The 26,005-nt window shown below is 38.5% G+C and overlaps 1 protein-coding gene across 1 annotated transcript in view; it reads left to right on the plus strand.

Annotated features, from left to right (window-relative positions):
- Positions 1-26,005, plus strand: part of EHBP1 (EH domain binding protein 1) — a 236,180-nt gene that overhangs the window by 158,650 nt on the left and 51,525 nt on the right. Inside the window, exons 12-14 of the mRNA XM_009327110.1 lie at positions 4,417-5,331; positions 7,280-7,423; positions 24,033-24,180. Of these exons, the coding sequence (XP_009325385.1) occupies positions 4,417-5,331; positions 7,280-7,423; positions 24,033-24,180 (1,207 nt within the window). The remainder of the gene's footprint in view (positions 1-4,416; positions 5,332-7,279; positions 7,424-24,032; positions 24,181-26,005) is intronic.

Genomic DNA, 26,005 nt, shown 5'->3' on the forward strand with positions numbered 1-26,005 from the left:
CAAGGAAAGGAGGTAAGAGGTGACTGTGACCATAGATTAAAGATTAACCCATAAGACTATATCTTTTAGAAGTGCGTGACCTCGTTTGTATTTTAATAAAAAAAAGAAATCTTAAGAGACAACTATTTCAGTGCAACTACTGTGTATAGTTACACGTTGAAATGCACTTGTTACAAAAAGCACATCATCGGAGGTTCTTTGTAACACACATTAGTCATTTGCCAAATTGGTGCTGCCACTGATGCAGAATAAAAAAGGGTATTTACCTGTGACATCTGATCTCGGCCAATATGTCAGTGGGTTACATAGTTGGGAACTGGTTGGAATACTGCCTGTGGTGCTTGTGCTGATGGATCCCAATTGATGTCTGTCAATCAGCTTGTCAGTAAATTAAAAAAGAAAAAAGAAAAAACTTCATCAGGAGATAGGTAAGTAGGTTTAGTGTCTTGAATATACATACATGTGTGTGTATGTATGTATTGTAATTTCCACAATATAATTATGTCTCTAAAAAAAACCCAAAACAAAAAAAAAACCCCAAACAACTACTCCAGTTTACATTAACGTCAGAATTCAGATATATTTTTGGTGCATTGTGCTCCTTGCAAATTCAAATTTCTGTGAGGAACAAAAGAGAAGCCAGGATTATCTTTGAGAAAATTAAAAACATTACAGGGATACCTTTCCAGCTGATCCAAAGTGTTGTGGTTCTACTTAAATGTCACATATATCTAACTGTCCATATAGCCTTCCCAATAACATTAACCAACTAATTTTATTTACTATGTCCATTTCATTATTGGTAAATAATAATGAAAAATGTGTTAAAATTACAGCATACTGGCAGTATAGTCCCTTATCAAGTATAGAAATTTTTCATATTGCTAATAACATGTCCTGCACTTTAAAAATGTAAGCTACTAAACTACACTTGGCTGGAGCTTGGAGGGGATGAAAGGGCGAGAAGTGGAAGGGCACAACAGTATGGTTCTACTAATGAACTTCTGTTTTTAATTACTTTATCGTTTAGAGAAGCTTGTTTCATTTGAGGGATTATTGTGTGGAAATATTAATACATCTTCTGGATGTTCGATTGGCACTTTCAATTTTTGTCATGCCTTTTTTTTTTTTTCTTTTTTCCCCAGTTTTTGACCATTTCTACTAAACTCCTCAACACATTTGAACTCGAGTGATTGTCTTGACAAAATATTCCATTTCGCAAGGAAGGAATCCTTTTAAAATATATATTTAAGCAGAAGAATTCAGAATTACGGGGATAGCATTGAGTCAAAATGGAAAAAAATTCCTTACCTTTGAGCTGGCAGCCATATTTTTATAACAGACGTTCGTGCTCGCTTCTACTATTTGATTCCACAAAATCATAAGCACATATTTAATTGTGTGTGGAGGAGTTGTTTGTTGACCTTGGTAGGATAATGCAGGAGCATAGTTAAACATGCATATAAACTTTTGCAAAATCGAGGCTTAGTTATGCCTCTGTTTAACAAAAAGTTATTTGACTTGGAAAATTTACTGTGTTAATACCATGTTACAAACTAGTTACAGACTAGTTAGAAACACTAGGCATTTATAAATACACCGGAATATCAAGAAGCTCCCTGCTTTTCTAACAGTGAAGGAGAACCCATCACACACTGCTATATAGACACGTACAGAACATACGATTGCTATTTATAGAACTAATGACTATAAAACATTTGTGTGCCAATCTAGATATCTAGTGCACTTTAAAAGCAGAGAAGCAAGAATGTGTATTGTCCAGAATGAGAAGGAGAGGGGATAGCAAATAAGTATCCGGCATCAGTGGAAAACTATTGTGTTTAGTCCCAAGCATCACTAAAAGAACCGAGCAGACAGTAAAAAGTGATTGCAGTTGTATCAAGAATATCCATCGTTCCAAATTCAGTCCTTCTGCTCTAGCATTACCCATTCTAAGCAAGTGCCTTTCCTAACAACTCTGAAACACTGTCCCCACCTTCATTTTACAGACCCTGGGAGATATTCCGAGGATTTAGTTTTATTAGCATATAAATAAGAAATTAAGAGTATAAAAGAGTTCAGGTCAAGTATGTCCATGGACTTTGGCTGCCATGGACTAAGCCCATCCTTAGGTCCTTTCGTTCTTCATATGGTAACTCCCACTACCTTCAGTGTAGGGGAACAGGTTATTTATGCCACTGAATTGGCACTGACCCACTTAAGGTGTTACCTTTGGTCCACAGGACAACACAGCTGGCTTGCTATGCTTTCATACCAGCCTGTTTTCTGCTGGTGTATGAGCATTCATCATTCCTGGTACCTGCCATGGCTTAGGCTGCCCACCCAAATCCCTGCACTGCTCTCCTTTAACTCTCTTTTCTGTGCTCCTCATGTCTGTTCGGTTCCACCTCTCGTCTCCCTCTCCTCTGTATCCAGCCTGATCCTGCTCCTCCAGCTCTGTGTCCCAAGACCAGATAAATGACAGCTGTCCCTCTTCTACCATCCCAGTTCATTCCATTCCCTCCCAGCCATCATTTTCCTGCTATTCTGCTCTGTCTGGAGCTTTGTATCAGCAAATACAACATTTGTGTTTTCCACTGCTACTCCTATATCTAAGCACAGCTCTGCTTTTATAAATGGCATAACAATCTCTCATAATAAACCTTCCTAAGAAATTATAGCCCACAAAGACCAGCAATGATTTTAAGCCAAATCATTTTGCACAGGGAGAGCCAGAAGGGCTTAACAATAAATTATTCAGATAATTTCTATGTCTACATAAACTCTCTGAATCATTTGTTATAGAGATATAAAAATTACTTCACCAAAAATGCTTTGGCAAGTTATACCTGAGCATGAGGGGAAGCATACAAAATTTCAGGAAGATAAATTCCAGCTCTCAGAAGCAGAGTTTGAAAAGTGGCTGAAATGAAAACTACTTGACCCTCAAGTAGGGAATGACTCCAGCACATTGCAATGGGAATGAGAGTGCCTCCTTTTCTCAGAGCAAGTAAAATAATGGGGTCTGCCGGGAGCCAGCCACGCCAGACCCACATTCTGACTCACCATTGAACATTTACTAGTATGAAAACCAAGAGGATAAAAAAAATCATATTGGTTTCTCTTTTCTTTCTTTCTTCCACCCTTCTAAAACTATATAAATTAAGGAAATAGTATAAAACCGAGGTAGAGTTGAAGCCAGCGATGTGTGTTATTGTTTCCTTGCGAAAGGACAGGTTCTCATCCATGTCTGAAATTTAGCATCTGTTTTGGTTCAAAATAGTGTAGGAACAACTGTGAACATTTTCGACCCCTTCAGAAAAGGATGAAAAGGAGCTGCAAAATTACTGGGGGAGGAGAAGTCCCAGTGTTTTAACTGAGTGCATCTACACTAACAGGAGGCCTTTTTAAAGGCTTCCTTGAAACACAATATTGTCTTCCAGGGTTAATCCAGGATAGTAACAATTAATTGTAAATTGAGAAACGGCTTTAATTCTTCAAAACTAGAAAAACCTGATGCACCAAGCCCACTCACTTAAAGGGCTAGCAAAAAGAAGACAATGTGGCCTCACAAAGTGGGAGGCTTGCAAACTGTTTAGCTTTTAGAAATGAAAGTGAAGTGGGAATGAAATTCACTCTCTCTTATAAATTTAACATCAACAAATGTTTTTACAATGCATTTGTTTGCTGGATTAATGTGATTTATGTCTTGTATCAAGTGATCTGTGATGGTGTTCTTTTTTGCTATCTGGACATATTTTTTCATCAACACAAATCACTGCAATTACATGACCAGTAGAAGGGAGAAGGTTGATCACCAGTGATAAAGCCCAAGATGGATTAGTGTCGTGTTTCTTATATCTTTGTTCTTTATCTTAAAAAGCCATCCTTAGTTGCTTTTTTCTGGTCTCTTACACTTTATTTGCTTGTTTCCTGCTACTTGAGTGAGAACCATTTAAGATATTGGTAGGTTTTCTTAGTGCAAACAGAAGGGTTTTTAAGTTGCAGTTTCATGAACAGTTTTTTACTCATGAAAGTGGCATAATTTTGAGTAACCAAAGATTTTAGTACAGTATGATATGGTAGTACGTTAAAAATATTTAAAACAATGCCATTTGAGCATCTTATTCTCTGCTCATATTCTCTCAATTTGCATCACTATGAAGATACCCTGGAAGATATCTAGAAGCCATCAGGAAAAATCGAGTTCCGATTAGATTATGCAACAAAAAATAGTAACTACTGTAATGAAGCCAAAAGAATAATAAGTAATAGAGTTGAACCCGTACTGTTCCTGTAATATTGGATGTGTTTTATGCTTGCTTATTTTGACTGTAACTTCCACTTGCATTCTTGAAATGTTATGATATGTAAGAAACTACCACATTGTAATCTTTATTTTGTCTGTTTTTAAAGGCATATGATGGGTTTGCCAGTTTAGGAATATCGCGATTGCTGGAACCTTCTGACATGGTTTTATTAGCGATACCTGACAAACTGACTGTTATGACCTATCTCTATCAAATAAGGGCACATTTCTGTGGCCAGGAATTAAACGTGGTTCAAATAGAGGAGAACAGTAGTAAAAGCACATATAAAGTGGGTAACTATGAAACGGACACAAACAGTTCTGTCGACCAGGAAAAATTCTACGCAGAGCTGAACGACCTGAACCGGGAGCCCGAGCTGCATCCACCGGACAGTGCTTTGGCAGACTTTGCTTCTCAGGACGACTCCGTATTTGTAAATGACAGTGGTGTTGGCGAATCTGAGAGTGAGCATCAGACTCCTGATGACCATTTAAGCCCAAGCACAGCTTCCCCTTCTTCTCGCAGGACTCGAAGTGACACAGATCCACAAAAATCCCAGCAGAGCTCTGGAAGGACTTCTGCGTCTGAAGACGTTGGGAAGTGTAGCAGTACAGATATAACGCAAGCGCAGCCTACATTTGGAAGGAAGAAACTGCTGATAGCTGACACTTTAGACTTGAGTGACTTGGCACATGTCAGTGATCAAAAAGAGGATGTGTCTCCCACGGTTGCTTGTGAAGATAATGACAAGAAGAGACACCAGATCTCAGGCAGTACCATTGGTTTCTCAGAGCAAGAAAAGCTGGGATGTATAGGATCCACAGAGAGCACAGGAGCAGATCCTGGTTCACCTGTCACAAAGCCGAGTTTATCTCCTACTTCTAAGCTTGGATACTCCTATAATAAGGATACGGATCTTGCAAAGAAACTGCATGCTTCTCCGAGGCAAACAGAATCTGATTCTGACAATGATGCCAGAACGGCTTTAAGTCATGCAGATCAAACTGCAAAAACAGCCCAGGTAAGAAATTTAAACTTTCTGTATGCCTGTGAGTCAGGATGGAGGTGCTCTTTAAGTTCTTTCTCCATGTTTGTGGTTTACACCATATCTTCAGTATAAATGGCAAGGTGGGCAGTGTATATTTATTGCTGGGCAATAAATACTTCGACTGAAAGTAGGTGATACTGAAAAAGAGCCATTACATGAAAAATTCATTTATAGGAATTGTCCTGCCGTTTATCTTTCCAATCTCTCTCCAGTTAAAGGAAGTAATGTTGTATTCTCAACCAGCTCGAAGAAGATGGTTTCAAGGTTTTTGGCACCTTTCTTCTGAGTATTGCATGCTGAAGCAGAAATTGGAAAAATACTTATCAATTCATTGATCCATATTAAAAAAATGTAAAGTTTTGAATACCTTAAAATACACGAAACATATTTCCAAATCTTATCTGAGAAACCACATGGCTGTGTGAACATAGCCCACAATGGTGAGGCAGAAGCTCCAGAATATTAAGTTATGCTGTTCACTGAGGGGCCTCGAGCGCGTTACTTAACCACAACATCATTTTCCTTTCTATAAAGATAAAAAGGATATGCCCACCTACCTTGCAGATTTATTGTGAGGATGAAATTTGAATATTATATAAATGCTGGGTATTATCAGTAAATAGTATAATCACAAAAATATGTAAAAAATGTTATCAGCCCTGTTTACAAAAATGCCAAAGCATGCTTATAACTTTATCCCTGTGAAGAGCTTTCTTGAGTTTTGGCTTTGTTCAGCTTTGTGCCGTTAGCTCTGATAAGAAAAGAATATAGCCAGTCTTTTGGTAGTGTGGATTGCTTCAAATATTTTTACATTTTCGCCTGAGCAAGCATCATAAAGATTCATTTTATTGCAAGAGAAGCAGTCCATGGATGGGTGATAGTGGCCAAATATTAGTTCCATAGCCAGCTAATTTCTTCCCTTTAATTAGTGAAGTCCCGTGAAGTTTCTCTTTGTCATCATCTTTGTGTACTGGATGAGAAAGGAACAATTTGGCCCATACAGAGTAATAGAGCAGGATGAGACAGGATGTCTTCTCTACGAAGATTTTCATGTGCAAGGTGTAATAGGCCAAGAAAAAGGAAGAGATGGCTTTAAAGACAGTTCTCTGTTGTTAATCTTCTGTGCATTTGCACATGGTAATAAAATCTCAGATGTGAGCCTCAATCTTAACCTTGAACACTCAATTGACGGTTAGAGTCAACCACCTCAATTCCACATGGTTGTTGCAAGAGCACAACCTGTAACATCTGTCTACCTCGTGTAAAGGCCTAGAGATGCATTTTCCCAGAGTCTTCACAGTTGACCTTGACTAAGAAGTCAGCGCTTGGGAGTATATATGTATGGGAGCTGCTCATGTTGCCTATGCAGAAGCCCCCCTTCTGTTATTTTTACTCTGCAATATAATCAGTCGTGTATGAAGAGGGGACTTTCTTGTGGATATTCATAAATGAAGTAGAAGCAGATATTTTTGTGGGTGTCTTTGCCTTGTACCCAGTCTCTTTGTGTTCAATTTAAGTTATAAATGAGCGATACTCATATAAGTAGTCAACAAAGCATTATATTTGCATACATATTAAAGTAAATAAGTAAACACATAGCACATTTAACATAGCTTCCATGAAGCCAATTATTTGTTTTCCACAGTTGCAGTTTAAAGGCATTAAATGTTGATAGAAATTAAGTTTTAAGGGGAGGGGAGAGAACTCTTATTTACATTATAAAGGCCTATGACTTTTTTAATTTTACATTTTGATCATCTTTACTTTTCATTTCTATAGAATGCTCTGTCCCCTCATGAAGCTGTAATCCATGTGACTCCTGACCTTCATTATATAGGAAGGCTGCTGGCTATTAACTACTGTATAAACATTAAGTACCCTGAGGCTGCCTTGCTGTTAATTATATTTCTTTATTTTTAAGCAACGAATGTTGTCAAGACAGGAAGAACTTAAAGAACGAGCAAGAGTTCTGCTTGAGCAAGCAAGAAGAGATGCAGCTTTAAAGGCAGGGAATAAGCAGCTAACCAATACGATCATCCCAGCCCGCAATAACCAGCTGAATGATGTAAGAAATATTGGCCACTATGGCAGTTTACGTAGTTAAAATTTATTGTATGTGCATATGCTTTTGTGGGGGGCATGTCCTTGCAGAATATTTCTTTTCCACGCTGAATTGCTCTGATGTGTCGTGTACCCTTCGTTCACTTTTGAAGCCTGTTTCTTCTGCTGTTTTGGCCAACAGAAGGATGCCTTAGACTTCACTGGAAGCAGAGGTCTGGGAGCACCTTCTTTGATTGGCACTGCAGTTTCTAATGGAATGAAAAACAAAAGTTACTTGTTAAATGATAGTGAAGTAATTTATGCTTTTTTTGATTACTTCTCTTTTTTCAGTTAATGTAAATGCATTCCCTGAGCCTGTGATGTCAGCTACTTGCTGCTTCATAAGTGTTGTTGCAGTGAATGAAGCTGCTTGTGACAGTCTTGTAAAAGAGTTGATGGAACAATTCCTTTTTATCACCAAAGTTGATTATGCTGGTGAGATGGGAAAGTGGAGCTGGGGAATGAGCTCCAGTGTTGAAGCAGCTACGGTTGCACCTCCAGTGGCCTCCGTGGTGACCTGGAAGGATGCATACTCTCTGGAGATGAAAGCTAATTAATTTTTATGCAAACCTTTGCAGTGCGGGTTTTGTGATTCTGACTATTGCGCATTAGAGACTGTACTGGCAACTGAGAATGTAAATGTAACTGAAAAATAATGATACAGAGAAAGGCTTGAATCTTTACTGATTCACATCTTTCAGAGCCTAGTCCTGAGGGGCAGATTCTGCTTTTTACATAAATGGGATCAAACAATCAAAAAATGAATACAGTGATTTACATGTCTCATTTCATTCTCTTAACTGTCTTGGATCCATGCTGTACTTTTTTTTCCTTAACAATTCCTCTCCCCAAACTGACACTTCTTTTTTCTTCAAAATATATTCATATATGCAGACAAGTCTTATTTGTATAATGATAACATAATGATATATATGCAATTTTTTCATTACATTGTATTTAAGTTTTTCCTAGATAAGTGTATTTTAGTATGAGTTTCACTTCGGATTTTTTTAAATTAGTTTTTCATAAAGCAAACAGCGTTAGAGGAGGGATACTATAGGCAACTACTCAGGCAGGAGCAACTGTAATTAACGTTGCCCAACATTTTTTATTACAAGCTCCTATTTTCAAAGGTTTTACAACTTTGCTAGTATTTCATTGTTTGAGCTGAAATTTTCCCCATCAGCTTTCTGCCTCAGGGTAGTTTTTTTTTTTTTTTTTTTACTTCAAAATGAGAAGTCATAATGTAGAGTCATTAGTTACTTTTGAAAATCTTGTCTCGCAGGCCTTGCTATTACCACTTTACATTTGTCATATGAGAACTATGAGTTACTGTTTTCTTGGTAAACAAGTGAGAACAATATACAGTGTGTGGGGTTATATTGCTGCTTGAGGTCAACAGAAGGGAGGAAATTTCCAAGTCTGTTCCATGGTCATAAATACAGGTTACTTGGTATGTGCTTGCCTGATTTGTTTTGGTAGAAGTCTTTCTTGAGAAAAACAGTGTTCCTGTTTCTCCTCTAAGCATAGAGAAATACCTTAGACCTTCTTCAGCCTAAGCCTTACCCTTCCTCTGGTAGAACCAATATTGTGTTATTTTTTTCAGTAATCATATACTCTGGGCTTGCGTGTCTTTTTTTTTTTTTCTTTTTCCCCTTCCCCTTTTTTTTAAATCTCTGTTGTCTCTTTATTGACCACTAACTGGCTTCTCATGAAGTACTGGCTGTTTTCCCATGACATGTCCATTCTCTTGGCTGTTTACCCCTTTTTCTTGAGTCTTCTTTCTTGCTGCATTGTGCTTCCATCTTCTCATGTTTGCACTCTGGGGTTAGGCCCGTGTCAGTATTCTCACTTGCTTTACTTTTTTTTTTTCTTTTTAACTCAGAAATTGATGAAGTTGTGGGAGCAGAAGATTAAGGCACTGAATTTGCTCATATACCTGTTACCTCAATGCCATTTTCCTCTAAGTCACATATTTCTCATTGCATCCCAAGTTGTATCTTCCTCCCCTTCTTTAGTTTGTGTCTTCTTGTTCTCTACTCTCTCTCAGACTGTATTTCAGGTGTCTGCCCTGGCCGTTTCAGCTCCCTTTCTTCTCATTTTTAACTTTTCTTTCTTAATACCCGCTCTCTTTACTCTTTCTTCCCTCTGTGCCTTCTGCCCCATCATCTTCCATTCCTGTTCAACCCAGCTGATTTAGTCCTGTCATTCTCTGCTTGCTTCCTCTATTTGTATCATATTAGCCCCTTTTCTTTTCTCCCATTTCTTCCCTACTTGCAGTGTGGTAGAAGTTTTTTCACTGTTAGGTCTGCTCATTTGGAGCTTCTCAGAAGCCTGCAATCTGCAAGCTGTATGCATGCCAGCCTATATGGAGGTATGTAAGCCTGTAGGCGGGTATTTGAAGTTAAGAAAAGACTGCATTGATCAGAAACTCCTTGAAAACATGCTCATGGTTTGGGAGGATCATAGATATGTCCTTAAAATTGATGCAGCCTTTTGGAGACTAGAAGAATTAGCTTAAGAGCTCTGTGAACAGTTACTGATCCCCTCATGGATCCTTTTCTCTATGGTAGATGTATAAACAGCTCAGCCTTTCTGCTTGCTTTCTTGATGTAGGTGTGCATGTAGTGACTCTTTTACAAGATGCTTCTGTCATTTCCAATCTGGTGTAGCAGCTGTAATCACTTAGCTTTTAACCAGGAGAGCCTTTTTATTAGCTTACTCATTTTTATTTAACTCACCTTTTCTCATGATGAATATCACAGGGCTAGAAGGGACATATCTGCTCCCACCAGATGCTGTAAAATATCAGCCTGTAGTGATGGTTGTTAGCAGCGGCAGCTTGGCTGGAATGAGGTGTTGGAAAGGCGAGGAGGCTGGAGCTGGTCTGTGCAACCTAACTGGCAAAGTGACAGGCTAGAGAGGACCACAACAAGTGGGAAATACTCAGGAGTCACAGAGCTAAAAGGTCTTTCCAGCAGGGAACCCTCACTTGCAGAATGTGGAGTGGAATCCATAATTCTTGAATCTCAGTATAACTCCGCTGTCAGCAAATATCTGTGAAGGCCAGGGGCAAAACGTTCGTCTTACTCTCCTTTAATGACTGGTCCACATAAAGAATGGAAATTTACTGCAGCTGTCGTTTACTCTGTAAACTCAAATGGCTATGGTTATGGAGTCAGTGTGATTGCAGAGAATGGAATTAGGAGTTAAGAAATGCACAGGCAACTTTAATTAACCTCCTTTGTGTATATGCATTATGATGCAGTCTTGTGATCACATACTATTTTCCCCAAAGCAATTGTGTCTTATTTAGCTCAGAGGATTGAGATGATGTAGAAGGCTGTTTGTCCAGAGGATCTCTGTCCTTTCGGTTGCAGAAATTGAAAGGTGTGTGGCAAACGAAGCAGGGATTGCAAGGAGCAAAAAGATGAGGTCACAGTTAAGGTGCTTGGAAGAATTAAATGTAATGCTGTCTTTGCCTCAGAGTTCCCGATCAGTACTGCTAAGTCTTTTGAACCAAACTTCCTCCAAGTGGTCATTAATTGTGTATCCTTCCTTTCCGGATTGCCATTTGAGGTGAAGGTTTGATTTGCAGATGTATTGAGCATCCAGGTCTGTCAGGGAAATCACTTGGATCTGTGCTTGAGGCACATAAAGGGCTGCATAAAGCTTAGTATACTGAAAAAAAGCCAGGTAATAGGCTTCCCAGAGTGAGCACCCAGTGTTAGATCCTTTTAGCTGGATCTGTCCATCTCAGTTCCCATCCGAAGAACAGAGTAATAACATCACCATGGGGTGTTGTGAGAAGGGAATGTGATTAAAGCTTTTGAGGCACTTAAATACCGTAGTGATGAGCACTGTAGAAAAGCCCTTGAAGAAATTAATAATTCTGTCCACAGAGCAAGATTTGAATATTGTGGAGTAAAGAATGGTGCTACATACTGATGGGCCTATGTATTGAACAGTGAAAATAAACCAAAGTACTGGTAGAGCTGGGTAGAGCTCAGATCTGGGCTGAATATCAGGGGATAGTAAAAGTAAAAGGTGGTGCCACGACAAGGGTCTATTCTAAAGGATACAGAGCGGGATGAAAATCAAGGTTGTGCTCAGTAGTTTTATTTCTGGTATCTCCTAAATCGTGTGTCAAATTCTTTTAACTTTTTTGCAAGGTAGATAGCTTTAGCAGAGAATGCTGTATAGCATGAAATTAATGAAAAATAGTGCTCGTCTGGCAAAGGATGTGTTTTTCTTCCTAACGCGGGCCACAGATTGTTCCTGAAGTTGTTTGGTTTTTGCTTGAGCTAAGGATTCCTCCTTGGTGAATTTAGGTGCAGGACTAGGCCCCTCATACGGATTCAGCCAAAAATTTTGCATATTTAGGATCTAGCATATGTTCTGGCATGCAGGAGTTCAATAGCGTGATACATGGAGGGAATCACTCTGTCTTTTGCCTCTTGTGAAATAGGAAAGTAGTAATTCTTTTTTCACAGCGGCATTCTGAGGATGACTACAGTAAAAATTGTGAGGGACTCAATTCATTCGATAAGTATTTAAAACCAGCTTAATAATAAACTGAAGGGGTGTTTTCAGAGAGCAATCCTGATGCTGCTGCTGCTGTGCTTAAATGCAACTGTTGCTAGCCTGCTTTCTGTACAGAGAAAGATTTGGTTTTACTTATCTCTGCTACCATTATTTCATATTTGTTCAAGTTGAATGACAGCTATAGCTGCCTAAATATAAAAAAAAAAGTTTGAAAGAGCAGTGGGGACTATATTCAGCTTTTGTAGTAGAATTTGCAGATACGAAGTACCTCACCAAAAAGCTGTTACCTCCAAACATGCAAACACTGTCTGTATACAGAGGGCAGCAGGAACAGGCTATGCCACGAGATTGTTTCTTTCTGCTCAGAATATTTGCTCAAAGGACTTGTTGCAGCTGTGTCTAATTCATGTTTAATAAGCTCTTTCTACTTCAGGTGTCAATCTGTTTTGCCCATTACTTTTCATTTTCATAAATATTTGAGTGCAAAATGGTAACTTTTTTTGCATCCACAGTGGACTACTGGAAATGGAAGTCTTTTCAGAAAAGCTTCAGAAAGTGACAAAATCTGAAAGGAGATGAGTTTGTATACTCTTACTTTAATTTTGATTTCATACATTTGCACAGATACAGGATACGCCAGCTGCAATAAAATAAAAATAAAGCATTATTTTAAATGCTCAGAAAAAAGCTTTAATAAATGGTCCCATTTATTGATCATGTCCTGCAACAATCTGCTGCCCCTCTGAGCTAATAAACTCCTAACTGTCCTGCTCTAAAATGTGACCAAAAAGTAAAGTCTAGTCAACATGACCAGAAGTGGTACAGAATGCAAATTCAGAGTAGACAACAAAAATAGGATATTTTCATTTGATTGAAAGATGCCTTAAACTCAAGTTAGCATTGCAAGTATTCTTTCCTCCAAATATTTTAACAGGTTCTTGAAAATTAGTACCAGATAGCTTTACTCAGTAATTTTTATTTCTACATGAAACCAGAATCCCTACTTGTGTTGTGTTAGGAAAGGTATCTAGCTCATCAGTGGATTTTTTTTTTTGCAGTCTCCTCAGTTGGAAAATAAATGTCTGTGATTGAGGTGGTAATGTTAATTCATTTAAGGAAACACTCCCAAGTTATTCCCATCTTGTTTTTCTTAAAAACCAAAGAGAGAAAAGCTGATCTTTATTAAATAAACATCTAACGTGAATTTATTGAGGTGTAGGACTTTGCAGATGGCAACCTTGGTCTTTTAATATTAATTGGAAAATATTGATTGAAAAAAGACTAGTCTGTCATGCTGATAATTGTGACCAGATTTAGATACGATCACTAGATCTTCCTGAGATTACAAAGAAGCAGTTACCATCTAACTGGTAAAAAGATTGAACATTATTTTGGTAATCCCTGAGCTTTGGTAACTTATTCCCTGTTGTTAATTTATATGTCTTGTCTGTATGCCACTATAAAGTGGTTAAATACAGTTTAAGCTGATAAGACTATGCTGTATAGTATTTACATTTCATGAGCATTCCAAGTTCTATAGCTGTTTTAACAATATACTTTTCTTTAAATGAAAGTTAGACCTGCTGACTGAACACTTCAAAACCACAACTGAACTGATATTTACTTCTTTATAACGACATGGGAAGCTTGAGATAGCCTGATCTCATTTCCTTGATGGCAAGAACAAACAAGTTATTTTATTTAACGTTACTCAATACATGAAAAATAAAAATAATCTGTAACTTTCCAAGAAGGCTCTACATCTTTTGACTTCATATTTGATCTATTTAAGCACTTTCCTACTATGAAGTTGTGATATTTCACTGTACAAAAATACTGCTGGAGACAACTCCCTGACGTAGCTGGGAAAATAAATCAATTAGTGCAAGTAAACTAATTTCTAAGAAGAATTAGTATGCACTGTCAGTTTTATACCAGGAGGGATTTCATGAATAAAGTGTAACCTTTGATAATGCAAGACGAATATTACGCAGTTTAAGTTTTAGGTATAAGTGCGTGAGATTCTCAGCTGAATTTTATTACTGTTATTTCCATAAGCTGCATCTGTTTATACCACTTAAGCATCTGGCCTAAATATATAAATACACGGTTATTTATTATGTGGATGTAAATTCAAGGTGCTGCATGGTCTGCAGCCGTAACATTAACTTGCATGCTCACAGAAAATAGGCTGTCAATTTATTAACTGAATTTTAAAATCGTCTGAACAACATTAGTTCAGAAACTTAAGCATCTTCTATCTGTTTATAAATATTAGCAAAAAAAAGGGTCTCAGTGTTTCAGAGCTCTCCCTTTGTGTACGAAGTGAGACCCGGGTTTCTTAGCATCTGGAATGCTCTTTTTCTATCACTGCTAATAACTGTGGACGTTTTGTGTGTGGATGTTCAGTACACGCTGTTGTGAATCCCAGGATGATATCGCCATTACTTAGAGCTGTATTTTGCATTGCCTATTCTGTTATTGCTCAGCATGCACAAGGGTAGAGTTAAAATCTTTATTCATTTCATTTAAAAATGTTTCTTTTGTTCTCCTTATCATGTTCTGGCTTTCCCAAGGATATATGCCTTGAACGAAAAGTCACATGTGCATTACTAATTGTGTGCCATTGTATTTACAGTTCCTAGTGGTGGCACTGTGAAGCTACTAATTCTTTTGCTTCACTTGATGTAAAATAATCTGAGTGTCTTTGATAGCAGTGAAACAGTATTAATTGTTTTGTACATTTCTTGGTCACTCTTCTTAGGTGGTCTTCATAATCTATTAGAACTTTCAGCCAGATTTTTGTAATGTCATGCCTCCAGCAGTGATTAAATTGGTAATTAATGAACAGTCCTTGGCAACATAAACCACATCCCGTTAATTTTCCCTTTTGAGTTTTTAGAAGTTGTCGTCTCTGTCAGAAAGCGTTGCGCCACCTTGCTACGGCCCCTTGGCATGAAACCACAACGACTTGATTTTTTGCAGCCATTAGTAGATCAGAGCAGTAATTTCACAGTATTTTGGTCAGGGTAATTATAGTACCAAGTACCGAGTAGAGTTGGGAATTCACACAAGAAGTCCAGAAATACAAGGTGAGCTTCCTTGTGTTCACTGGGACGTTATGATTAGTTTAATTGGGCTTTGTTTGATTTCAGCCGCAGAGACTCTTTGTGCCATGGCACTGCAGCGACTTTCCACTTTAGTGTTTCTGACCTGCATTGACAGGAACTGGTGCAAAAATGAACTCTTTGAAGTGGGACTCTTTGGAGAGGGCAACTAAAAAAGGGGAAAACTGATGTGCGAATAGTTTACTGTAGCAAAGCTCGAAACCGGACCGAATACTCTGCGTTTTGCGGGTGATGTGATGCAAGCTCTTTTATATCTTCAGCCGGAATGGATAATATTTCTGCTATGTTTGTGCAAGTGTTTAGTAAATTACTGCCTTTAAAAATGCAATCTTTTTTTAATCGCTGGCTTTTATATAGCACCTGCTGTTCTACCTTCCTTTGAAGATACAGTCGTTTCTCCCACCAGAAATACTGCGAATCATCTCTTTAGTCCTGCAAACAAATCTGGGCGAATGCATTAATGAGACTGCAGCTGCACTTAGTAGTTCACATGTCACAAAATAGTAGGTAAAGGCATTCATACTTGAGTGACTGACTATAGGTGTAGCGGCCTTCAGCAGTACATTGTGCACATTAAAGTTTAAATAGTCACTTGCCTGTTGGCTTCTGAATGAAAGGACTGTCACTGGTCACTTCTCCTGAAGCCTTAATGAAACCAAATAGTTTGCTACGAGTTTGGGCCTAACCATTGGGGTGTTTCATGCAGTCTTGTCAGTTGATGTTCATGAATTGACTTGAACGGAGATCAAAGTGTTTCTCAAAATGGAGAAGCGGGGAGAGAGACAGCTCCTTCAATTGCACCACAAGAGCTAATCAAGCCATCAGTTCTTTATGCACTCTGCATGCCTTTAGAATTTAATACCCAATGGTTTGTCAGGACAAATTGAAATTCGGGGGTTGGGGGGGGGTGTCCCACCTCGGCCCGCTGCAAGTAAAATACGCGCTTCACTCTTCTGGAGGCTCATTTTGATAAATTTTATAATTCAATGTAAAACTGCAATGTTGATTAAATATTTGGGGTTGAAAAAAAAGTTAAGGTAAAGGATTCAATGGGCATTATACGCCTTACTGCTGATTAAAGATCCAGGTTTATAAGCGAAAGAGAAACTAAACTCAGCGTGATTTTTTTGTTTCTTTGATTGCTAATGAACTTTTTTGCTGAAACATTTTAAATTGGATTCAGAAGATAGTTTTTTGAGTGTCAGTTAAAACAAAGTCATGTGAAAATGCCTCTCTCTCCCCCTCCCTCCCTCTCTCTCTTTTTAATTGATATGATTTAGGCAGAGGAAAATTGGTAAGGGGGATTTTTCTATTGCAGAAGCAATTTTTAAAGGATTTAGTCTATTTTAGCCTGAAGGTCTTCACACTAATGAGAGCACTTAAGTTACGTCCAGGCGTTGATTAGACAGCTCATCTATCAACTGGAGCATGAGAATTTGTATTTTAGGTACCTTTTATACATTATAAATGTATATGATTTTTTTAATAATTTTTTAATTACTTTCTTTCACATCCAAGGTGGCTGTAATGCAGCTGACAGAGCACAAACGGTAGCACGGAAATACTCTACATTTGATGAGAAATAATATCGAAACTGCATCTGTAGAAATTGGCGTGCCGAATGCGAATTGCTACCCAGATACATTCCTTAAACTGCCACGAGCCCCCTTAAAGTCTAAATACATTTATTCAGGGAACGTGGAATTATATATATGAAAAAATGCCCAACCACCACCCCCCCAAAAAAAATTGTGAATGCTCTCCTCTACCTGTAGGTTTTTTGCCGTGTTTAAAACACAACAGCATCTTAATTATTTTCTGAACCATTCTAAAAAGTACAGCTTTTGTAACTTTTTGACATTTCAGGTTTAAAAAAAAAAAATTAAAACGTTGCCACCAGCCTGCACTATGAGCAGCCTGTAATAACAGTTAAAAAAGCTTTCTGAACTATTTGACAAGATTTCTTAGTGCTGAGGCCATATGCTGTAGCCTTTAAGCTATTTCTTCCTATCAGTTTCATTATCACCTGCCTCTGAGTCTCCAATATCATCAGTAAGCACATGCAGAATCATAATTATGCCATGTACAAGTTCTTTGATAACATGTACAGTTTTCTTCTTAATTCTTTATCAAATGCATTGATCGTGGCATGTGTGCATTGATCCAGGTCCACCATCTGGCTGTGTGTGATAAGCACAGTGGCATCTTTGCATTTCCACTGTCATTCATTGCGCTACAATTTGGCTGCAGGGGAGTAGTGGCTGGGATTAGCCCTGTTCTGCTACTTACTTGCATTTTAAGTTGACACCTCTACAGCGGCTCAGACCACATTACAAACTGAAACACATACGCACGACTTAGTGATGTGACACTCCTCAATAAGCTTACTCCACTAGCTACTCAACAATCTGTAATTGGATTTGTAGGAATAACAGCAAAAGATTTCCTAAGAATTGCTGGGGACAGAAGGTGAAGTTTTCTCATTATTGGCAAAAGGCTAGGTATAGATCCTAGGCGATTGGTATTTTCCATTAAAAACAAGCTGCCAGCGGTTTGCAGGACATTTTCAAAAAAAAGCAGCAAAATAGGATCCAGGGAGGCATAAGGTTTGCACTTGTTCTATCCGTTCTCATCACATGCAAGCGGACTGGGATCCCGCCACCCTCCTCCGAAAATTAAGAGAAGGGGGGGGGGGAACAACTTTCGGAGGCGCCCTGCAGCCCGCTCTGCTTTGTTCGGCTGGGAGTGAACCGGGAGCATTCCTCAGGAGGGCACGTCCTCCTCCCTCGGCGCAGGGTTGCCCGCCCAAGAAGGAAGCTTCCCAGGGTGGCAGTCTGAAAGATGCTGCTCTCCAGCTTACACATCCCATACACTTGCCAAAAGTCTTTGTTTCGTAATGCCACTTTTTTTTTTTTTTAAAATTATAAAGTCAAGTTTACACAAGAGAAAATCCCTTAAGTGGAGCTCGACGAATGTTGACTCCTACAATGAGTAAGCAGCTTCTTTAACATCTGTCTGTAACTCGGCTGTGGAAAGGCACAGAAAATACCATCTTTAGACTTATTGATCTCAGATGGGACATTATGCCCTGTCTGGATGATGGCACTATTTCAGAATATTTCTCAGCCTGCACGTTTAAGACCTTGTTTGTGGGTAATGCCAATAGCATTGACAGTCATGGTGACAGGCGTAACAAGCTTCTGGGTCCCGACGCCTTAGGTGATTGTTGTCCTTAATTATGCTCCCCAGATGAGGGAGAGCACAAACTTGCCTAAGCAGAGAAAATTCCAGGGAAGAAGTTAGCAGAGGGCTTTGTTGCTGCTTTTGGTTCAGATCGACTTTCTCGATGATCTTTCTTGGGAGCCCCATTGGTAGGCAAGGCTGCCCTTGCATTGTTCGCCGGGAGAGCGCCTCACTCTTAGTATTGGTGCAGGGGAGCGAGAAGAGGAGGAAAACAGAAAGTGTATTTGGAATTAGATATTTCAGCCTGTCCTTAAAACTTGCTGTAGAGCCAAGTGCAGTGTGAAATAGAAATGCTTGCCTTGATCGTTGTGTAGATGTGCAGCTCCTAAAGGGTTAAACGGGTTAAATCTTATTTATCTGAATAGAACTGCAGGGCTGTTTTGCAGAATGCTCTAGCACGAATACCTATGGTTCACTTTGACGTTACAATTTTTTTGTTGGTTTCTTTACTTTAAATACTTGAACTGTTAGACCTTTTACTTTTTTCTCTGAGAAAGATGTATTTGTACCAGATTAGAAAAGCTAAACTGTTTCTTTACATTGAATAATCAGCCTGTCATGACAAATCTATCTCCTTCTGCATGAGTAGGTGCCAGTTTGACTAGCTTCTTTTAGGCTCACACTGGGTTTTAAGCTGGATCCATGTGCATGACTGGCAGTGCATTTGTTGGGCCAGATCTAAGGAGCCAGAGAGCGTTCAGCTCCTTTTTGCCTACAAAAGAGCAGCCAGACAACCAGCAAGAGGCCTTGGATGTAGCACAAGGTGATACTTACTTAGTCAGCCATTCTTTTTTTCAAATATATATTTTTTTTCATTCAGTAAACTAAGAGTTTCTCAATTTCACAATGACACAAGGAATTAAATTATCAATGGATTGTTTTTCTACGGCCAGCATTCTTCACACCAGAAATACTGTACCAAGTGAATTACAGGTTTTCCAGAACAACATAAATTATATTAAAAAAAGAAATAAAAATTAAAAATTGCTGGCAAACATTTCTTTAAAAAAAACCTCCTAGGTAAAAAAACCTCCATTTTACAGCCACACAACCCCATCTTATTGTGAATTTTGGGGGCTTTTTTTTCTTAAAGGGAACAGCTTTGTTAAGACATTGTTTGCGATTCTTCCAGTTTTAGACTTTGGGCTGCTTCTGTTTTCATTCTGTCTTGTCTCATTAGTCCATCAGTGCCATAGATCGTAAGCCAATAGCTGCTTCTTTATGACAAGTGATTTGATACTTTTTGTGATATACATTCATGAAAAAATATTTTCAAGCTACATACAGTTTATTGGTAGTAAGGTAGCTGATATAGACACCAGGCAGAAGGCAGAAAATGTCTAAGATGTTTATGTCTGTCTTTGCTGACCACTTCCTACGATCTGACTAGCCACAGAAATCCAAAGCCAATGCACTTTTGTTTATGTCGAGTGTTCCCTGCTTAGCAATTCATATCTTGCTCACTACCTGTGTATTTTGAGCTGTTCTGAAACGGTAGTAGAGACCAAACATAAATGTGGTCCCCAGGGTGATCAAAGATTTAATCTGACCAGATGGGACAAACTTGAGAAAGATTTTGACTTTCCACTCTGTTTTGCAACAAGAAAGGCTGATTTTTTTTCTCCCGTCCTTTCTTTGTTAGAAAAGGCAGAGATCAGGCCATCCCCAGAGAAATGAGCAGGTGTGGCCATTTACAAGCATGTCTGGTTATATTATAAACCAACATAAGAAAAGTTTGAAATGGTTTGAAAAGATCTGCTAAACAGTTTTAATGTTTCATCCCAAATCCTATTTACTCAAACAAGAGCCGATCAAGGTCACAGTAAAACCCAGCCTGCCCAAACCTTTAAAGCTCGTGTAATTTTATTTTTTTTTATTTTTTTTATTCTGTCTTCTCTACTAACTGAATAGGTACATTTTGGTAATCCTTGCCTCTGGACAAGCACAGAAGTCTTTTTCTTTCTGAATGGCTAATAACAGAGCCGTTCTTTCTGTCTAATGATGAAAGAGGTGGCAGTCAAGTTCTTTCTCTTAGACGTACTGTGCACTCAGGGCAGACCATGGACGATTTTGAAACCTACAGCTATCGGAGTCACTCCCCCTCATAGGTACAATTCCGGTTTAATTTTGTTGCTGTGGAGTATCACTAACTGACCAGGTTTTTTTTTTTCCCTCAGTCCATGGACACGGTAAAGAATTTTCTTTTTAAACACCAAATAAATGCAGCTCATGGGATTATGTTTTTTTATAGGGAGCGTATAATACGTTATCAGACTTTTGATGTAAACTCAGTTTGGATCCTCCCAAAGTTCTGCCACAGGATGACTGAAAATCCCTGGCAGAGGTTTTTTTTTTTTTTGAAAATGCGAGAAGATTGCAGAATCTTCAGTGATTTAAGGTTTTATGAGGGTGGTTGGAGGGTTTTTTCCCCTGCAAGACTCCACTGCTCTCAATATTTTACTGAGTTGGTCAGCTCTCAGCTTCTGCTGCCGCCGAGCGACATTGCTGGCCGGGTAATGATCTCGGAAACTGCCCCGCCAATGTTTCACATTCGAATTCACCTTCCCAAATCCACAGCATCATTTTTGGCCAAAGTAATGTCAGTCATTGCCGTCTGCGGCGAGTACAAAAGGGACCCCCTAATGGCAGCCATTTTTATTTGTTTCTTAAGATCCAAAGGCTGCTGAAAGAACAATTGGATAAAGTTGAGGATTGGAGAAGCTTGATTTTCTTGTTCCAGTGAAATGAAACTCCCGTCCTTTTTTTCTTCCCCTTCCCCTCAAAAGCCGGAGTCTGCTAGGGGGTTGTAGCTGTGTCAAAGCCGTTGGGATGCCACTGCTGATCACTTTAATTACTAGGACTAAGGAGGATAAAATTAAAAGTAGCACCATTGAAGCAGTGGAAGAAAGCTTGCCGAGATGCCGGTGAACTGTGAAATATAAAAATTGCATACCAATACATTTTTATAGGAGGGAAACAAGGAATTACATTACTTATTCTTGAAGAGTTTGTCCTTAAATGGTGAAGTTTTCCTCGCCGTGCATCCGCGTGGCAGATTTTTAGACCATTACAAAGTATTTGGGGGAAAATAACAGAGCAAACTTCAATGTCTCTTTGGCACGTCAGGTTCATGTCAGAGGGTGAAAGATTTTACTGAGTTTTCTCTTCAACTGTACAGGAAAAAAATCACTGTATCTGTGTTTGCATGGTCCTTTCTTGGTGCAGAGCTTCTCTTCGTGTCTCCTTTTTTTTTAAATATCTATATTCATGCCTCCATACCTCTCCCAAGCGCTTTCCTTTCCAAAACCTAGGGGATTGATTTGCTGTTTAATAATTGTTCTGTACCTCAAAACTTAATCTACCTACCTTTTCTGCTCTCAGATTCATTGCTCCTTCCACCAGTGTTTCCTCTGCCGAGCTCAGTAACCGAGGGTTCAAATACCTGAATTGAATTTAAGCAAGAACTAGGCTGTTTTTTCTCTTATCCTCTGGTGATGATTGGCTTAATCAGCACAAACACAAGCCACAATAATCTGTGTTTGCTTGGAGATCCCCAGGATGTTAATGACTATGCTAATAATTCAGGATACAAGTTCTCTTTCAGGAGGAGGGGAGAAAAGGAGAGCGGGGAATCAGCCTGCTCAGTTTAGGGCACATTTGGCACAAACACGTAACTGGCCTTATTTTAAACTACGTGGGCTGTAGTAGATTAAATTGTTTGATGTTCAACCACATGGGAATCTTAATATAAATTTTGCACATTCCTTCTTAAAAGTCATTTAAATCAAACCCACAAGCTCCTATATCCCAGGAATTACAAATAGCAGAGATTTGAGCAGTTTTATTTAATGCAAAATTCAATGTAATTTATGTTACCGAATACCGCGGGTCGAAATAAAATCAGTTGCTCTATCAGTTGGCTGGCTAGAAATTAAATTAAATTGATCTATTATAGTGCATAGGAGCAGGGGGGAAGCTTTCTAGTTGTCTTTCTAATGTGTACTTTACCAAATAAGTTTTTGATAGAACTGTTGCTCTGTGCCTTCTGGGAAGTTAAAGGGTGAGAAAGCAAACAAAGCCAATGTGCCATCCCGCTGCCTTGCAGGGCCCAGGCAGCATTGTCTTTCTAGGGGAAGGACATTAGGAGAAAAGTAAATCAAGGCAATCTGATAGGGAATCAGGGTTCTGTCACTCAGAGACAAGATATTGTGCTGTGTCTATATACTTTGTTTACTGTAGGGTTTTATGAGTTGTAACCTGCCCATGCAAGCTGTTAATGAGGCTAAATCTTGCTGCTTGAGGATTGAATTACAGCACACCTCTGGGCTAATGGTTATAAACAGAAAGTCCCATTAGGGCTGCATTCTGATTCAGTCATTTGCATTTTTTCTATTGTGCCGAGAACAATGCTGAGTAAATAGCTACAAACAAACAATTTACATGGAAATGGCTAAAATGTACCTAATTAGTATTTTGCGCTTGTTTTATTAATGATTGCTTAAACTAAATAGCACTTGGCAGCAGCTCTCACCAGCATCTGCAGGTGTGGGATGCTCAGTTTCTGGGTTGGTGGGAAGGCTGCCAGGACGACTGTCCAAAGTTAAGCCGTTTGTTATATTCTACTCCGTTCAGGTCAACTGCCTATACCTGGGTTTTATCCTGGTCATTATGTCACTAATATGAAGTTATCGGCAGATTTGACTTAAAGCCAAATGCTGACTTTGTTGCACTTGTAAGCATTTCTAATATTGAGGGGAGGGGGAAAACAGTCCTAACTTTGAAAAAATCATATTTTTAAGGTGAAAACTGAAATTGTTTTCGTTATGGTTTGATGGATTCTTATAGATATGTTTAAACACATCTTTCTGTTAATATTTTTTTAGTATGGTGGGTTAGTCTTTTCCAAAATTTCATGCTGTAGAACTTTGCTCATTTATGTGACTGAAATATTATCGTGCTTCTAAGATAGTTACGAACTTTAGTGGGACAGCACTATCTGGGATGGTTCCAGTATGATCTCTTTAATTACTGACCAAAGCCCCACTAGTAGGATGTTTTAAAGCGATGCAAAGTCTTTTCTGCTCTGGCATCTATTGTTCTTTCATTAATTTTCATTAATTATTAGTTTATTTTTTTTTTTTAAGAGGTATCCATTGAAGTCAAAGGATTAGATTCCTTTCCATGCCTCAGATTCGATGTCACTTTACACTTTGAAGTCAGCTTCGTGATTGGAGTAACCAAGAGCAACATCTGGCTTCTTATTTCAGTTCTATGAGAGAATATTACTCAAACAAGTAATTCAATTTAGTAAAACCATTTTTATAGCCAAGGTAAAACTTTTTGTAGTTATTACTTTGAGACAAAAGTGTCTGAGAATTTTCATCAAGGTATTTTTACAGAACATAGTTTATAAATGCTGTAAATTGAAAATAATTAGGTTTCTAATGCATTAATAATTTGGGGAATGCTTTAAAAAAAAAATCTGATTCATGGATGTCTTTAAAAATTGTGGTGTGACACCCAACTGTAATCGAGCATCCTATTTATAATGTGGGCCAAGCACCATGCTGTAAACCAGTTACTATCATGATGATCAGATTGAGAATGAAATTGCATTTCTGTCTATTACTGAGTTGGCAACTGTTCAATATATCTTAGCAGCAAGATGAAGAGCGGCGGCGGCAGCTGAGGGAGCGAGCTCGTCAGCTAATAGCAGAAGCTCGATCTGGAGTGAAGATGTCAGAACTTCCTAGCTACAGTGAAATGGCTGCAGAAAAGTTGAAAGAAAGGTCAAAGGCATCTGGAGGTGAGCTGAGGAACCTTGTATCTTATTCCTATGGCAACCTAGAAACCAGAGACCTTTTTGGGTATCACTTTTATTCATGCTTCAAAATGTTGTTGTTCATCAGGTGCACATATCAAAAGACCTGGCCGTAGATATGTTTCCTAAATCATCAGTGTGTCACTTAATTTCCAACAATTAAAAGAAAAGCATATATGTGATTGAAAAAAAAAAGATGTTATGTGAACAAGTAGCTCATATTGTCCCATTATTTACAGATTTGTCATTGCCCACAGTTTTTTAGAATTTTATGATTGTTGGTTAAAATCTCTTCAATATATATTTTTATATAGGAGCATGGACATAATTTTGGGGGAAAAAAACATTAGAAATACTTAAGAAACTTTATTTTGTATTAAATGTGTTCAAAAGACTGCTTGGGAAGAGAATTTTAAAGGCGGCCCATGGGAGGTGGAGGCAACAACCTTTTGATTTTAAATGGCAGGTTTTTGACATACCACTTGCCTTCACAGGTTTTGAGTTGTAATATTGCTATAATGTTTTTAAACTGACTTTGAAATGTCATTAAAATTCATATACCTGCCAGTGCTACGAGCTGGAGTAATGTAGTGTCACTCAGACTCAAATGGGTGCTGAGCACACGTTTCAGTACAGGCTTCTTGCTCTTTTAGTGTCTTCTACGTATTCTAAGGGGAAATTGTTTTTCTCATACTAACATGTAATTGTAAGCCAAAGTGTCAGGAAAATCCAGCTTTACGTTCACAATGCATGTAGATTCAACAACAATATTTTTTTCTTCTCTATTACGTGTATTTTATATGCATATATATTTAAATATAGTCTTATTGCACCCTAAACCCTACACTTCTGTTCCATTTAACATCAAAGAGAAAAGCAGTTAGTTGTACGTCTCTCTTTGGGTTTGGTCTTCAGTTTCCTCTCTTTGCCCAGTAAACCAAGCTTGCCAACATAACTCTCTTTCATGATAAATAGGGAAACTACATTCTTGATGGGGAGGGAGTAAGCCAGGCTGAGCAAAATGGCACAGTACTTGTATATTAAGTAGACTATGGTGTTCTTCATCCCTCTTCACAATTTATGACTTTCCATTCTATGTTATTTAATAACTTCCTCCTCACTGTTTTATTGTGCCTGTACATAGCTGTTCCTGCCATCTCTTCCCTCCAAGTAAGGTACACTTTCTGGGTATATCCTGAGTGCTCAGCTGGATAGTAGTTACCCTGTTTTGTCTCAGTGACTCACTTGTAGTGTTGCTAAATATCCCAGTATGCTGCTTTCTGGGATCTGGCCTTCCCTGTTCATATTTTCCTCTGCGTTTTGCCATTGCTCTTCCTGCCCTTCATTCAGTTTATAAACAGTCTCAGAGGTAACTGTGCATATATATTTTTTAAAAAAGTATTTATATATATAGATTGCATATGCACTCAGAGAGTTTCAGCGTTATTAAAGGAGGAGACAGTATCAGTACTGATGACAACTTGTTTATAGCTATCACCACTGTACCTGTTGGGTTTTATCCAGTATAACAATTTCACTGCTTTCTACTTTTGCATGTGCTTTGAATTATCTCCTTGGTTTATAGTTCCTACCTTGATTTTTCTTTGTTCATACAGTAGTTCGGCCAAGCTATTTGAACTTCTCTTGGACTTCCAGTTTTCATTCCCTGTCTCCTTTTATTCCTCTTTGCTCTTTTCACATCAATGTGCATTTTATAGCACTTACTTCTACTTATTCATTCTCAGAAAGCTTTCCTTATGGCACATGTTCCACATACTTCTACCACACCGCTGGTAATGTCAGGTGCCAC

The sequence above is a fragment of the Pygoscelis adeliae genome, unplaced genomic scaffold (assembly GCF_000699105.1).
Source record: "Pygoscelis adeliae isolate BGI_AS28 unplaced genomic scaffold, ASM69910v1 Scaffold137, whole genome shotgun sequence".
Lineage (NCBI taxonomy): Eukaryota > Metazoa > Chordata > Aves > Sphenisciformes > Spheniscidae > Pygoscelis > Pygoscelis adeliae.